Consider the following 17,515-nt stretch of genomic DNA (forward strand, 5'->3'; position numbering starts at 1 on the left):
ATGCTACAATGCTCTGAAACTGGATTTTTAAGTTCGTATTTTGGTATGCTAATGACTGCTTGATTTCTAAATGAAAACTATCAGATGCTCAAAAATTTGAATTATAAATGAATTTAGAAGCCAGTTTTAGTTCCTTATATTTGAATACACTAGCTATAATATGTGACAGTTTTTAATACACTGAAGTAGTGCACAACAATAAAGAACTTAGTTCAGCTGCAACACAACCCTCCAAAAAACGCAAACTGAGTTTGCTTCTTGTAGCTGATTATCAGGGAATCAGTTTTTTACAGCTCCTACAAGTTTCTGATTTACCTTTATGTCCCAAGGCTCGCTGAATTACTGACCTTTCAAGAGAGTTATTAGCTAAGACAATAAGATTTCTTGCTGATAACAGCTTGAAGTGTATGTCAGCATGATACCTGTACCATCCATTGGCAAGTAAGATTTTAGGGCAGTAGCGTATAAGGCTAATACGCTGTAGATCTTATATCTTTGACTTAAATAATTGCCAGGTACGAGCAATAGTTTTTAGTACCCTGATTAAAGCATTATTTTATGAAACGGACACTTGTTTTTCATAGATTCACAGAATCTTTCAGGTTGGAAGAGACCTCAGGAGGTCTCTCATCTAACCTCCTGCTCAAAACAAGGCCAGCTCTGAGGTCAGTGTTTTATCTAATGGTGTCTTGAAAGCCTTCAAGAAAGGAGATGCATACCCTCTCCAGACAACCTGCTTCCTTTCAAAGAGGCAGGAAAGGGTAAAATGGTCCATGCCAATCTAATGCAGGAAATAAAAGGCATTTGAATTGGAAGTAAATTTTAATATCTCAAGGTGATTTCTATTCCATTACTCATTAAAATTGTGATCCACACTGATTAGTCCATATTGAACATAACTACAAATGAATTTATAGTTTCAAGGCCTCACACTGCTTCCCTTCTCCTCATGAGTGAAACGGATAAAGGCTCAAACAAGAAATAGTATTGTATTAGCTCTAAGATAGCCATGCAATTAGCATCAGCTAGTAATGATGATCTTCACACTAATTTATGAGCTGTTTATATGTAAACTATACATAATTGTGGCTTAACTGTCATTTCCAAGACAACAATGAAGCTATCATGGAAAATGAAAGCTATGCCAGCAGTTGTCAGTCTGTCCCAAGTAACTGCTACACTCTATTCCTGAAGATCATCGCTACTATACTTCGATGTGAAGAGTGCGTCTTCTGGGATTCAGGTGGTCTATCCATAGTTCTGTGATTAATACAAAGGAACTAGAGCTTCTTAAATGAACAGCCTTCCTTAAAAAAAGGATGCATGCATTTACCATTTTGTGAGAACATGCCTTCTGTCTGCTTGGACACCCTTATTTTAAGGATTTTCTATGATGAACTGCCTCTGAAAGATTTCCAGAGATCTGCCACTTTTATAACTGATTTAAAAGCTCACGATGCTGTGATTCACATACCCATAAGGGATTCTGAAGTTTTTAGATGACTGAGTACGATCTTATAACTCAGTAGTCCAATTTTAGAATGCCCCCTCTGACTAGCAGCGTTCTGTATTCAGATCTGTCTTCACCTAATCAGACAGCTTCATAGAATAAAAACAAAATCCAAAGGAAATTTTATTCCTGAAATAAAGCTATTTCTTAAAACTGGAAAATTTGTAGTTTTGACATTTTAAAAACATGATGTGTTCTTTAGCTCTCCCCTTGTATCCTCCTATTCAAGATACTCAGAAATTGTCAATGAACAGAACTTTTTCACTCAAGTGTAAAAATTACTTTCTAATCTTGGCTGGGCAATAAAATAAACCTGATTAAGATTGTACCAATAGAGTCCTAAAAGTGACACATGCAACGCATCTGTGATTTTACCTTTCTGCATTCCTCCAAAACTGTTCATTAAATGAGTCTTTCACTATCTGTTTTTCTTGAAGGGGAAAAACTAGGGCCTTTTGTGACATCAATGCTAATCTCAATGAAATATGCAAAATTGCAGAAATAACAAGTATTACATGCAGTATTACTACATGCAGGTTTCAGAGACCTATTATTAGCTATCATGTACAATTCTCACTGAAGCTAGTAGAATACCAGGGAAATATCTTATGCAGGTATGTGAAAATAGACCTCTCACAGCAAGATTAATATGGGTCCTAAGATGGAGACTGATGAAACAGAAATAGATGTCCTTCGTCTGGCCAGAGTAGTCACCAAGGCTTCAATTAATTTCGTGTTCTGACTGATGGATGCATTTCAGTCCTCAACTGAAAGAAATACTAAAACTGAGTCTTTTCTGTATCTCAGAAGAAATAGATAAGTTTTGCCTGCCAGCTTTATAAACATGCTCAAATATGCACAGGTATTGTTGCTTAGGAAGCAAGGGACTTCCCTGGTTATAAGGGGCTTTTAACTGTCTCCTACAACAACTATGTAGGACTCCTCACAGAGATGGGTGAGAAGACATCAACTGACTAAAAGAGATTTCTTAGTGGATGAAATAGTACTGGTTACATTTAAAAGCCTAATCATACCACAGGACTGAATGAAAAAAACAGTGTAAGAATTACTTCTGACATGCACTGAGTGCTCAAAATGTGAAAACTATGTCCTCTTAAAGTATTTTATGATGGATGCCCACAAATAATGAATTCCCTAAGTAACTCATCATTTTAGAATTTTGAAAGTTCATACATACAACTAGATGTCAATGGCATTAAACACCCTTGCATCTGTTCTTACCTTCTGTTCTTGTAACGTTCTGGTGACATTCACCAACTTCATAGTTTAATTGAAACTGAAGTTACAATTAGTGCACTTACACTCAAATAAATAGAATTAGATCAGCAGTTAATTTTACTACTTATGTTTTATCAGCTCCATATGAGAATTACATAGGAGACGTGATTCCCATGGCTGTAAACAGTTCCTAAAACTCAGAACTCTTCATCTTCTGTTCTGTAGCTATTTCATTTTTGCATTGGTTTCGGTGATGTGAAGCCAACCAAAATGCTTTGAAGTATGTACTTGTGCATAGCTCTTAACTGCTGTTTCCTATGATACTCTTGAGAAGGATTATTATACTTCTTGATGTGTAGCCTTTAGACTTGCACACTTTGTTCATTTCAAACATCACCTTTGGGTGATTCCTAACTACCTTTTATATCAAGATAAGAGAGGCATGATAATTATAATCTCATATGTAGTGCTGATTCAGTTTTTCATTATTTCTCAAGATTATGTTCATATAATGAATCTTAAAATCTACTGCTTTCTTCTCTGTTAGTCTTGACAAAGTGTTAATGAAAGCAATGAAAAGGCTTAGCAGTGAGGCAGCACAGCAGCATTCTCTCTTTCTAGTGATAAATGCTACCTGTCCCTATCAGTGGTCTTTCATTAGTCATGAATAAGAGCATAATAAAAGAAAGTCTGTGATTCTTGTGATGTTGTGTTTTCCCCAAGGAAGTCTGTCATTCTCACCCAGTATCACTAGACAAATATTTTCATTTTAAGATGGCAAAACCAGGACAAACCAACCAACGAAAATACCTTTGTTCCAAAAGGACCTTTTGGTCACATATCCTAGATCTAAAACTTAAGCGTTTCCTAGCTTGGTCTTAATGTGAAAGATAAGCAAGGCAGCTGTTCCTTTAAACATATCATGCTTTTCAATAGTCTCTACCAAGCTAATCTCTTAAGAAGCTGAAAACCTTAAATCGGAGAGAGTAATACAGAATAAAAACAAATTAACTTAAAAGAAAAAGAAGAGAGCTTTACAGATATACCTAGACTGAGATGAGATAGCAGATGAAATAGTGGAAGCTGCTAAGGACATGTTCTTGGACCCATGGAAAGGCTTAGGTTGTGAAAGAGAGCTGGGAGCTGCAAGCACTCTGCAGAAGACACATGAAAGCATGTACAAAATAATTTAACAGGGACAAAAATAGTGACATCAGAATCAAGCTTTGTCGGAGTTCAGATATGAGAGGACTGCTGCATAGTTACCAGGAACAGGTTTTCTGTAGAATACATCTGCAGACTTACAGAATAGCACAACCAAGCACATTCCTATAGAACACAAGACACGATGCACACATTATGGGAAAATCTCAAAACCAGAGTCTATCGATAACTAAGAAAGGCAACATTTCAGGACAGGACTTTTGACAATTATACGTTTTTATCTGAACAAGAGCTGAAGATGTTTGAGTCTGAATTCAAAGCTAAACTTTTTAACATACAGAGACATAAGATTCTCCTATTTAAAACATAAGTCATTTGCATGATTAGTTTAGTAGAGGCATTTATTTTTGAAGCAAATATTAGATAATCCATTTTATTCATGTCACAGTTTCAACTGAGCGATAAAAATTACTTAAACTGTATCATTATTTCATGTCAAAGTGCCTTATGGCACAGTTGTGAATTACAGAATAATACCTTATTCAAACCTCCTTTGCTGGGTGGATGACTGATTTTCTTGCACTGGAACAAAAACACTGGAGTCCAGTAGGTCATGGTTAGTTAAAAACCGACTAAAGTGAGAAACTATGTAGTTGGTATACATAAATCATTTAAGTCAACTAGCAAAAATTAAACAAGATATAGACCCAAAAAGAACACTTCCAACTGCATTTGCACATATCTAAGATATGACAGACGACACCTTAGATGTCTATTATTTAAAGTAGTTTACATTACTGGAAGCGTGTTTTTCCTTGGACTTTTAAAGCATGCTAAAATATACATATTGTAGGAATATTCATGTACAAAAAAAAACTAAGAGAAAAGAATAATATGCACTACAAGAATTCACTCTTACTGCCCCCAAAATTACTATAATGTAAGTGACAGCAGTATAAATCCTATGCGTTTCTTCACAGACTGACAACTGCTAATGTATAACTGTAACTGCTGCTATACTACAAGTGTTATGAATGCGTATCTCTGAAACTCACTTCAGCTCTATAGCTAAATCTCCTTAGAGGAAAAAGAGTAGATAAATCTAATTAATAGAAATTAATTGACTTAATACCTTACAGAGCAAGGCAATCATCAAACGCATGGTTTTATTGACATATTGCTCATTGTGCACCACGTTCTACGGTAAGCTCCATCACATGAGTAAAAAGCATTTTTTAATTTTCCATTTCATGTGATACTGCAGAAACACTATTAAAAGAACGTTCATTCAACCACTGTAACTATTACGATGAGTTGCTTTGGTTTTATTACAAGTGGTGAAAAAACATTTCTAGTTTTAACCCTAGACGATTTCTGAAAACGTTAACCGTATTGCAGACTTAAAGCTACTGCCTGTTATTTTTTAGGGCAGTTTTATTTCATAAATTCTTTGCAAACACGAACAACGTATTTCAAAATAAGAAAACACACCAAAATATATAAAAGCATAGGAAATAGGCTACAGCTTTTACATACTACATTCTTAAGTTAAGAATGTGTATGCAGCATTTCCAGAGCCATACTGGGGTGTATCTGCGAAAGGACAAAGCAATGAGGCGTTACCTTTGGAAGGAGGACGAGAAAGACTCTTGCACTACTGAGGTGGTTGCTGGTGGTGTCATCAGACTGGCTGTATTTTGCGCAGCAGTAGCAGGCTGATGTGCTGAAGCATGTGGTGCAGGAGCAGAGGCAGAACTGGTAGACACCGGAGCATGCTCAACAGGGGTACTAATTAGAGTTAAATTAGATAAAACAAGAAGCATCTTAAGAAGGTGCGTATTTAAACATAGAGCGTAAAACCTACTATGTTTGAACCAGAAGCTGCAAACATAGTATCAGGCTGTGTTACTGAGGGAAAAGCACAATTATGCAAAGGAAAAAAAGGCACTTGTTAGGCCTTTTTGGATGTGCAGTTAAGATTGTAATGCAGTTTTGGTCCTGCTTGACTGAAATTTATCCCAGGTGTTACACAGCACTTAAGTCCTGCTCCCACTGAAGCCAGTGGTAGGAAACGTGGCATGCAGAACTTAAATGGTTGCAAAGAGCCTGTCACAAACTCTTTGAGCTAGGATAAATTTCATCCAATATTTGCTCTGGAGCTGAAGTTTATGTTAGGAATACACTTTTTAATTAGATGAAGAAAAGCAATTTAAAGGACATTATCAAAGTCTTGTATCAGCAGGTTTTCTGCAAGTTCTGATAGTCTAGAAAACCAGTCAGCATCATTTTGTGTTGGGTTTAACCCGTTTGTGCAATACAGGTAGTGGAAAGATGTTTAAAACGAGTCCATTGTCAGTTCGTGTCTGACCTTAATTCATCTTACATTACACTGGCCAACGCATCGAAAATAGCTGCCTTTTTACACATAGAACAGTATGCAAAATACAAGGGGAAGATGTAGCATAAAATTTTACTACACCAGTTTTGAAACCACTTGTGTGATGAGCACGAGTTGTTATTCTTGTGGCCCAAATAACATGGAGAAGAGAAATACTAATGTTTAATTCATTTTCTCTTTATTTGAATCCAAAAGAGATTAATTGAAATGAATATTATTAATAATAATAATAATCTAGTCTCCTGCCCTGTGGTCATTTTAGTAACCTACTGAACTACTAGTGTCTTTCATCACCTATCATCAGAGCACCTGGTGTTCATTAACATATTTCAGCCTTGCAGCCTCACTCAAATTTGGAAAATATTACTCATCTCTTACAGTTAGACAAATGGGGCAAAGTTATCTATGAGACAGCTTTGCAAGAGAGTTTAGTCAAAGCCATCCACTGCTAAGAAATGAACCAAACTTTCAGGAGGTTCAGTTTATTGCCTTCCACTAGCCTTTACATCAAATGAAAAAAAAAAAAAATCATTAACTGGACTTAAAAAATTTGCTGGCTGTTTCAGTGAACTTACTATAAACAAAAGAGTAACAAGTGAATAATGAATGTACATATTGTTAATAAACCTAACAAAAATCACTTCATTTAAAATTAAAAGCGGAGGGAGGAGGGAAAAGGAGAAACAAGAAAAGGCACTTCAGTGATAATATAAGCATATGTACCCCAGGCATAAGGGACATTTTTGTTGATGCCATATTATTGTGCTGTAGATTCATTGTCATAGTAGTTGTCCTAATACATCTATTATTTTTTTTTTTTTTAATCAGGGCATTACTGTGCATGACGTATTTGTCTTGTCCACAAGCAGAGGTATAAGAACATAATAGATATGAGTTAGGTCAAAAGAAGTAAAACTATAAGTATATTGCCACATTTCTGGGTTCTTACAAACAACTCCTATCAAGGTGATGGAATTTGGCAATTCTCTTGTGCAATGTACACACCATGCCCAAAATATTCTTTCCTGAGCATTCTAATTATCAAATAACAAAAGAAAGCTTACAGTTCCACAACTGTTTTTCATCCAAATCTTAGCCCTCAAACATTCTTTCTTTCAGCTTTTTTTCCGATGAGAATCTGCCGTTGTGCAAATATTTTCTCTGTCTTTCAGCCATTCTAGCCAGTATTTTCTTTTCCTTCTCTCAGAAGCACTGATTCAACAAGTTGTACTCCTCAGGATCTAGAATCAGTGCTTGGTACTTCAGAATTCCCGATATCCCTTGCTCTGATAGGGACTGTCCCATTTCCTGGGTTTCTCCTCCTCTTCTCCCCCTTCTTGTATAATTTAGTAGTCTAAATGAGGGTGTCTTATTTCAGCCGAATAATTTACTATTTGATTAACTGAAAGGGAAGTCTGGTTGTTACGCACTACAATTTCAAAGTTGAATGCAACCCACAACAAAAGCAGAAAATCAGTATTTTCTCTCTTAGGAGTTTAATCAGCAATTATACAGACAACAAGTGAGCTCCTGAAAATACCCTGTTTGCAATTCTGGGTTTCAAATCATTACACCAGAAGTTTTGCAACAGTTATGCAAAAGGTTGTCCATCATGATACGCACCTGAAAATTCAGATCAGTTCTTCCATCTTGATGCATTTGCGTTATGATGCAAATTCTTCTGCTTAGCTAACACAGTCTCAGTTACACAGAGTTAGCTCTGTGTTGTACATCACAGCTATGGATCATGGGCTAGTCTGTTACTCAGTTTTTAATATTCACAGGATTTTTTTTCTGCCCTATGCAACAGTGGGAGCTGTAATTGCCACATTAAAAGGTGTTGAGGAAAAAATTTAGTACTTGCACATCCTTGATTTGGCAAAGAGGAAAGGCCCTGAAACTATACTGCATATAAAATGGAACTTAATATATGCCCTAGAAACAAATACAAACTAGGATTTCACCTATTTTGTCTTTCTGTTTTCACTGATACGAAAGGGAATTTGCTACAGATTTCAAAAGAATCAAGACTTCATACCTTGAGTAGAAAAAAGCAGTGAAGTTACTTAATTGTAACGATCTCTAAAATGTTAACCAGAACACATACTCAGTGATACATATTTAAAAGACCAAAAGAAAAAAAGATAAGAATATATACGGACATGGACCTGCGTGAAAACAGATTTGAACTGGACAAACACATATAAATAAAATAAATGCAAATATACTAGCATATCTTATAAAATTTAAAAGAAATACAAAAAAATTTTATCTTGCATGCTGTTTGTAATAGTTTTTTTATGTGATTAAAATGTTAGAGGCTTGATCACCTTCCTGCAGGGTAGAATATATTAACAGAACAAGGAATTGGAATAAATATAAACAAAGTAGCTACAAACCTTAAAAATCAGGGTGATCTGGTTACGTACAAGCATTGTACATATGCAGTTGGTAACTAATTCTCTACTCAGTTTATAGAAAGAACTCAGACTAACTTGACTGGTTTTTAGTTTAACCACTATACATTTTAAATAATTTTACATAGATATTCAAATAAAATAACTTTTTTCCCTCAAGATCGCTTCCTTTCTAGATTTTCAATCTGAAAGAGTGCAGAAAAATTTGAAGAACTGATAAATGTGAATGCTGCTTTATAAAATAGATCATCTATTACAACAGCTTCATTGTTAAGTATGTTATAGAGTTGTTTGTTGTTTTTTTAGTACAGTCAATCTGTACATTTTTAATCTTTACAGTATTTTGCATTTTAAGGAAAATCACAGGAAATGGATGTTTCTCAAACATCTCCATATTTGTGGTAACAAATAAACATAAAATGCACAATGTCAGTAAGTTATGTGGATGAAGCAAACACATCTCTCTTCTCAGCTGATTTTCACTCATGAGAAGGAACACAGATCAGTAGAGGTTAAGAGGATAATAATGCTTAACAACCATAATGAGAAAACAGCAACAAACGCACTCCAACATACAAAATATAAGTGCAGATTACACTGCTTTCTCTCAGTAAAGTCCTGCTTTCTGAGACTTTTGTCCAAGTAACAATTGAGTGGATTATTAAAGCAATACTTAGTTTCCTTTATGTAATGCATGAAGATCTTTTTGTTTCAAATCCTCCAACAGATCTCTTCTAAAGAATTGGAAATATAGGGAACAAAAGTAAAAATGAGTAGTCAAAATTATCTCTTATTGTAGCATTTGTAGAAAAAAGTGCTGAAGAAGGTGTTTAGAGAAAGACGTAACATGGAAGAGTTTTGCATTTTAATATGGGAATGTTTGTAGAAATACAGTGAATAGTATCAGCTGCTGTTTCTCTGCAGAAGGTGCTGAATGACTGTTGTCTCTATACCGTAGGTGACATCCTCAGGAGTGCCACTTAAAGCGTAAAACCCACGTGAACTAGAAGTTGCTGGAATCTGTAGAACTTAAGACATCTGCCTTTTAGGCAATGGGCATTTCCCTCTGAAGGAGTTAGAGGCTGTTATTATCAAACCATTCCAAAGCTCCAAACCGGGTCAGTTATGCAGTTACACGTCACAGTGTACCTTTGATTACTGGATGAAGTCAGAGGGACTTTCTGGCCAGTAGTGATGAAACTGGCCTCCCTCTGACTTGTACCCGCTCCAAGCCTCACAGACCCCTTGGAGGCCACTGGCTTAGCATTGTCAGAGTTGGCATCCATGGTGCATGATTTAGCAGGATGCCAAATACTTGAGGTCACACACTGTGGCGCATGTGCAGTAGCTGCAGGCCTGGGTAACAGAGATTACAAGGGGATTTGTAAATGAGGTGTTTATTATCATGTCACCAATTTCCTAGGTAATAGGAATAGAGAATTCCAGCCACAGAAGAAGCTGGTGGTTTAATAGAAAAAGTTTGTCAGTTTTTTTGGTTTTCAGAGATACATGTGCTTGCTGTTTACCGTACCAAATAAGGCAGCCCTTTAAGACAGCAGTTGTTATTTATGTGCCATAAAGCCTTCAGAAAAAAAAAAAAAATCAAATAACAAAAGTGCTGAACCTCATAACTGAAAAATCAAGTCTAGGTTTAATAATGAAGGCTTTATTTTTCTGTCTTTTCTTTTTCCTGGAAGACAATTTATATCTGTAAATATATAGTGTCCTCTTTTTATACCCCCAAATTCCTTACACCATAGGAGATCATCACGATATTGTAGATGAAGTCACGAAAATCTTGACAGTTAATTACTTTATTACTGCTCAAGACCAGGAAAGGCTTTAAGAATTAAAAAAGGTACCTTGTGTTAAATCTGGAACCATATTGCTAGGAATGTCAAAATAAGATACATAGCAGAGCTGTGATGATAATGGAGGTGGAGAAAAGCTATGGTATAACAAACCGTGCAAGATTAAGGGAATATAGTATGACACTAACATCAGTCATACATCAACAATTGTTGGTAAATAAAATAAAATAATTTTAAAAAAATATATTTCAGTGGAGCAGCTGCATAGTCCTGAAACTGCTAGTGAAATGCTAACGTGTTACTTGTTTTTTCAGTTTACTTATACACAGTTGTTATGCAGAAATCAAGGGTCTTATTTCATTGTTTTGACATAATTTATTTCAACAATAAAAATCAATTTTCCCTACTGTTCCAAGTACCAGTTGCCATTTCTTTTGTCATTAGTAATGACAATGCTTGCACTTGGATTTTAACTCTTACGCAACCTTTGTGCAAATGTGAGCAGTTTTATAAAAACAATATCAAAAAGTGGTTGCACATTGTTTAGGCAGGAATCAACAAATCAGAGCAAAGCAGTGAGAGTCCTTTCATGACAACTAGTAAGAGACATTTCTTTGCTCCATTAAACAATTGGTCGGATTCACTCAAGATGTACCTGTGTTTCAGTGCTTGTGTGTTTTAGTGTATGAACTAATAGAAGACAATACGTTTCTATATCTAACTGCAAATTGCACTGAGATTCTTTGGGAGAAAACAACTTTTGAAATGAAAGAACTTACTTACAGAGATACCATGTTTTGAACCTCATAATTGATGAGCCTCAATCAATCAAGATATAGTATATAAATGTTCTTAAAATACCAAAAAGATAAACTTACTTAGATTTTAAAAACATCTTGAACAATCTAGACAAAGTTTAAAAGGGAAATTGTTCTTAAAACTCCATCGCAAACTGACGATATTCCATTTCAAGAACATTCGATAAAAGCTGCTTCTTTTTAAGGTTTGTAAGTTCTGAGAAATATGATCCTTGCCTGCCCCATCTCACAGTTTTTTGAAGTCCACATTAGAAACAAACGCCTAACAAACCCACTCATTTGAAACCTCTACATTCATCATCTGCTCAAATAGTGTACAAATGTCGTGTTTTTGAAGTAAGCACAATATGAGGGAAGTGGAGGCAAACTCTGAATAGGAGGAAAGCCAAACACACAGAGCAAACATTACCTGTTTTCTGATGCTGCTGCAACATTTTCCTTGTCTCTGTGAAAGGAGGGGATACAGTATGAATAAAGTGAATGCAATTGTCAGTGGTGGAAAAAAAAAAACCCAAACAACAGGGAGAAAGAAGATGGGTTGAGGAGAAATGTTTGGTTGCAAAAAAGCATCCTAGAGTGGTTGCTCATATAGTTGTGAGAAACCTCATCAGCTCTCCAGGTGAAACCCACCAAATATGCAAGTTTACTGTATGCTTCTTCTCAGTTACAAAGAACTTTGTTTCAATATTAAATGAAGGAAAATTAACAGTTAGAAGTTAGACATTGTATGTATGTAGATAATTTCAGGCGTAGCTTTGACTTTAGTTAAGCACCCTCTTAAAAGAAAATTTCAAGAATATTCCAGTGGAACATAGTCTGATGCAGTAAAAAATTATCAGACTTGGGCAGTCCCCAAGTATCCGTATTTTGAAGTGATAAGCAGTTAAATGGTTAACAAAGACTTATACAAGATGTATTATATATGTGTGGCATCACTTAAAAATTCTCTGTCCTACCCAAGTAAGTACTAGTTTTCTCAGTCTAAGTCGGATTAGAAACAAGCGAAATCATTCCTTCACTGAGGTGAGGAGTAAGTCAGCCTCAAGTTCAGTGATAGAGAATTAGGCTGTTATTCTGGCAAACACACACACACGCTTACAAAAATCACTGATCAGTTTAAGTGCAAGCAATTGTGTGTCTGTGTAAGAAGTTAAGACAGTCATTTTCATAAAGAATAGAATCCTTTTGCCTTAGACCCCTAAGTTTGAAATCCAATTAGGTTAAGTAATTGAGATAGTCTCAATATTTAGCTTGTGTCCTTTAGTGGGTGCTTGTGTCCTTTCCTATTTAAGGGGTTATGCTGGAATTTCAACACATTTAAAGTTGAAATATGCCAAATGAGAACATTTTCTTAACTGGGATCTAAAATTACAAAACACAAAGCAAATGTCCTCATTCACCCATCTGAACCTTCTTTCTAAAAAGTCCTTCGAAAAAAAGGAATACATTATTTATGTGCATTTGCTGGGCTTCAATCATTATCTTACATTATGTTTGGAAGGCTATTCTCAATATTTTCCACATTGTTAGTAATATTCAATATATTTCTCTCTGTGTTTATGTATGTACATGTAGGTATATACATACAGTCACATGCTTTTTCCTTATTTTAGCTCCAATAAAATTATGAAAATCAGTCCAGTTGACAATAGCTAAAGTTTAGGCATAGGTGTGCTCTACTAATTTTTAAAATGTAACCCCTAAAATATACGAACTTAAGTCAGATTTTCAAACCCAGAAGTAGATCTGAACTCTGACCCTCAAGATGTGGCTGTCTGGCTCAGAATGTTATCATGGTCAGAATGGAAGAACCCGTCTTGCAGGAAAGTATGCCAATAAGATCAATTGGTTCACCACTCTGAAGCAATGAGAAACCAAACACTATCTTTTGGTAACCAAGCTGTGAGTTCACTGGAACATCAGGTATAGGAGAGCCAGGATGAAACAAGGTAGAGGAAGACAGATAAGAAACTGCCTGTGTTGGGGGAAATGTTAGTATACCAAGAGCCATAATCATGCGAGAGTGTTAAAACACCATCACAGCCTGAAAAGAATAAAGCATTGTTTATTTCCAGTGTTACCAAATATTTTGTGAGAAATCATAGTCAAGACCAAATGGCAGGCAGTTGGGGTCAGGGAAAGCAGTGTTAGGCCTCTGTTGTTACTATTAATCTGATCCAAACTCTTCTGCTCCACTAGCTGTGGCTATACTGAAGAACGCAGAAAAACATCACTTGGCTTTGAGCTAAGGATTTCACTAAAGCTTTTTCCATGAGTGTACAAGTACAGGATGATGCTGAGTGACAATGGCAGGGGAGTTGTGAAGGTTAAAAAGAGAGAGAGAGAAGTATAGTAACATACTTCCACAGAATAAAGCAAAGGAAAAGGCAGAGAGTAAAGGGAAAAATGAGCTCAAAGGCACACAATACTTCTTCACAGTTTTCCTTCCAGGAACTATTTCTCTTTTCCAGTCAACAGGAGTAATTCCTGTTTGGCTAACAGTGAGAAAGGCTCAAGATCAGATGTGTCTCTTATTTGCAGTACTTGCATTTTGAGGAACAGACTATTGGATTTCCAACCTTTACAATCAAAACATTTTTGCTAACTAAATGTAGAATTAATTTTACTTTTGAGTCAAACACATTCCTGAGGCAGGCTCAGTGAAGTCAATACCTTCACAACACGAAAGATTTTGGCTCAGAATATTATGAGCAGTTTGTATCTCTGTGGCTACTCAGGCTGCTCAAATAACTGACACTAGTTGATAGTAATTATGACCTATCTGGGAGAGATTTAATATCAAATGTTTTTCAGTCTGAAGCCCTTTTAGTCCCCAGCTGAAATGGCTTTTCATAGAAGGCCCTTAGTCAATGACTGTTGTGACAGAATAGTGCAACGCTAACGCATTTTATTCAGTATTAGGCATATACCTCAAACAAGATTTATTTATGCAATATATTGTCTTCCCAATTACATAGTGTATTATACAAGGAAAACGATGAAATGTTTCCTTCTTATAAAAATATGCTACATGATATGGTCATAAAGACAGAGTGAATGAAATGATAGAAATAGTCTTTCCCTCCCACACACTAGCAAGAATTATAACAGTTTAAGTAACAAAATGTAAAACTCATTTGTAAGTCAAGCTTGTGTGTGCTATGGGATCCTAAAAAGAGCACGAAGAAACTTCAGAGAGTTTCCAATAAATGAGTCTGTTGAATCTGAACTGTATGTACTAGACATTGGAATACTTTCCCATTCTATTTTATTTTTGGAAACCAAATGTAAAAGATTCCCAAACAAACCTGTACATGTAACAGGCAACCTGAGATGTGGAGCCTGTGCACCTTCCATCTACCTTCTCCTTAGAGAATAACAGATCTTGACTCTCTCTCTTGAATAGTTCCTCTCTGTTCTATTAAAATATTGTAGACAGAACCGTTAACCTGCAATGAAGACATAAGGAACATCAGGCATCCCAAGAGACCACATGTTCCTTCCTTTCTTCTCTTTCAGCAATAAGTGAATACTATAATTGATTTTTTTTCCTCTGCATTCTCAGAGAGCAACACAATATTCTTCTTATTTTACAAATGAGGAACTAAACTTCATATAGCTGCTCATGGTCAAAAAAGAAGGTCCATGACAGGTCAAAGAACCGAAATAAGCTCTCCTGAATCCCAACTGAGTATTTTTAAAATACCAGCTCACCCTCTTTAATAACAGATTATTGATTTTTTAAATAAATATTACTATTCAGTTTATCAGTATTTTCTTGTATTGATGATCCAATAGTATTCTATCAAGTCTGACAGATAAATACAATTTTTTTTTCAAATAGGAAATTGTTACTAAAACTTACGGATTATTAGGGTCTATATCTATTGAAATTAAAAATTGGTTTTCCAGTAAAATTGTTTTCTATTTGCAGGACTCGTCCTTATTAGAATTACAGTAGCTTTCATCCTAACGTGTAATTATATTACATAAACATATTTGCCTATGAATAAAATTCCTTTTAAGAATTCAGAAAATAATTTTTTAAAAAATTCTTACAGTGTTTCTGGGACTAAAGTTGTGTGAAAACTATTTCGTTATTGCCTTCCAAACATTTTTGTCTCAAAGGCATGAGATACCGACACTGTTGGAAACTGGACACTAAGCCAGGGTAACTGCTGTTCTGATCCAATGAACTTTTCTACCTTTCTGTGTTTGCAGCTGAGAATTTTTCCATGGTCAGATGAATATAAAACTATTGAGACTGATTGTCTTTTTTTCCTCCAAGCTATATTTTTGTTATCTTAACAAAGACACCATAAGACACACAAAGAAATCATAGGCAGTTAACTGGAGAGGACAGAAGACAACTATCATGCTGGTTTAGTTAAAACTTTGGCTTGGAATCAGAAAAAAGGAGTAGAAGAAGAGCTAGTCTCTCTTTTTCAGCCACCATAGTTAAGAATGTGAGCAGCCCACGCCAAAAATTGCAATATATCCTGCTAGTATGTCTGCTTTCCAAAACAGGGAAATACATTTCTCCCAGAAGGTATCCTGGTTTGTGCAGACAGTGCCACAGAATAGGAAAAGTGTTATCATCTATTCAGTGGGAAAAAAAAAAAAACCAAACACAACACAAAAAACCCACCAGCAACTCATTCTCAACAAGTAGTATGGAACTCAATCAAAGCATCTCACTAGAATCAAAGCAAATACCTCCTGTGGATGCATTTTAGTGGCATCTACTAGTATGCTGTTCTATTTAACAGTCAAATAATAAATGCAGCTGGAAATACAGCAGCATCAGTATTGGTGAAAATTAAAATAACTCTTTCCCAAGATTTACATAGTGATATTTAGCATACAAGTATATGTGCTCCAATTTATCTTATTGGTAAACACATCACTTACAAGAACAAAGACCACAAAGTTCTGAGTATGTGGAGCGATTTGAGCTGGGATATATTTCAGATGATTATTCCCTATGTTGGCCTTAAGCGTGCAATTGGATTTATCTGAATGGTTCCCTCTAGCTTTCATAGCCCCACTGGTAAAGCACAGGTATCTGCCAGCAGGCACCTGAACACAGGATCGGGAATTCCAGTTTGTATTTGTGACCGTTATAGACAAAATCAATGCACAAGTAGTTTAGGTATTGTACACCAGGAAATTACTCCCCTTTCACTAGAGTGTTCTCTCCCATCACGAGTTCGCTTTTCTCCAGGGAAGCTGAGAGAAGAACAAGAACCCATAGATCTCAATTTCAGCTGGTAGGTTTTAGAACTACTTATTAATTTGTGCACATCCATGATAAGAAAATTCATACTTTCTCTACATGGTATTATCTTAAGTTTGAAGCTAAATATACTAATGTGTCTTTTCTATTCGGTTCCTGAATCAAATAAGTAAGCAGTATGAATTAGAGCAGTTGTCATTCTTTCAGAATGTGGATTACGTTTTATTTCATAAATTCTCTTAAGGATTTTCTTACCTTCCTTTTCTCTCATTTGTAATCATATAACATTCTGGGCCAACTACAACAAATGCTTACGTGGAAATGAACTATTAGGAAGTTATTAGTATTTAGTGTAATGTTGCTGACATTAATGCAATTTAGAAGCAGAATAAAAGGAAGCAGTGCCAGTGTTATGCTATCAGCCAGTTCTCCAGCTCACCCTAAACAAAGCTCTGTGAACCAGTCTGACGATCCACAGACCACAACTGAGCACCTCCTCTGGGTTACACGTGTTTGTTGAAAAGGCCACTACATGCAAAAACTGCTTTTTCCTTGCTGGGCAGAAGGCAATGCAAGAGAGTAGTCATAGAGAAAGGCAGCCTTGTGCGCTGGTATCTTGGTCAGCCATCTACATCAGCAGAGGGATGCATATGAGGATCCTAAGTTGCACAGTAGGAATGAAAGTGATGTTATTTTCTGCCCATGCAGAAGTTAAGTGCCAGACAGGAACATGCAGAAGACTGAGATGGTAAAGGCAAGGTTTTAAATATAAGTCAGTACACACCCACACCCAAATTGAATCTTGAGTTTAACGAGCTTTGTTAGCTTATGCATTACTTTCTCTATGAACTATTTTGAGAAAAGCTTCATGGTATTGCTAATTTCATTTGGAGGTCTTGCTCTTTCAATTTTAAGTGAGTAC

General features: G+C 35.8%; 1 protein-coding gene across 3 annotated transcripts in view; it reads right to left on the minus strand.

The window, feature by feature from the left end:
* The window catches only part of LDB3 (LIM domain binding 3), a 116,430-nt gene that overhangs the window by 18,158 nt on the left and 80,757 nt on the right, over nucleotides 1-17,515 (minus strand). For 2 of the 3 annotated variants that reach the window (XM_086616293.1, XM_086616292.1), the window contains 3 exons: nucleotides 11,767-11,802; nucleotides 9,878-10,084; nucleotides 3,796-3,903 (listed from right to left, as the gene is read on the minus strand). In XM_086616293.1, coding sequence (XP_086472419.1) covers nucleotides 3,796-3,903; nucleotides 9,878-10,084; nucleotides 11,767-11,802 — 351 coding nt within the window. Of the gene's footprint in view, nucleotides 1-3,795; nucleotides 3,904-5,536; nucleotides 5,702-9,877; nucleotides 10,085-11,766; nucleotides 11,803-17,515 lie in introns of all 3 variants that reach the window. The other variant, XM_086616291.1, reaches the window with a different exon arrangement.

Source organism: Tauraco erythrolophus, chromosome 9, assembly GCF_009769465.1.
Source record: "Tauraco erythrolophus isolate bTauEry1 chromosome 9, bTauEry1.pri, whole genome shotgun sequence".
In the NCBI taxonomy this organism is placed as follows: Eukaryota; Metazoa; Chordata; class Aves; order Musophagiformes; family Musophagidae; genus Tauraco; species Tauraco erythrolophus.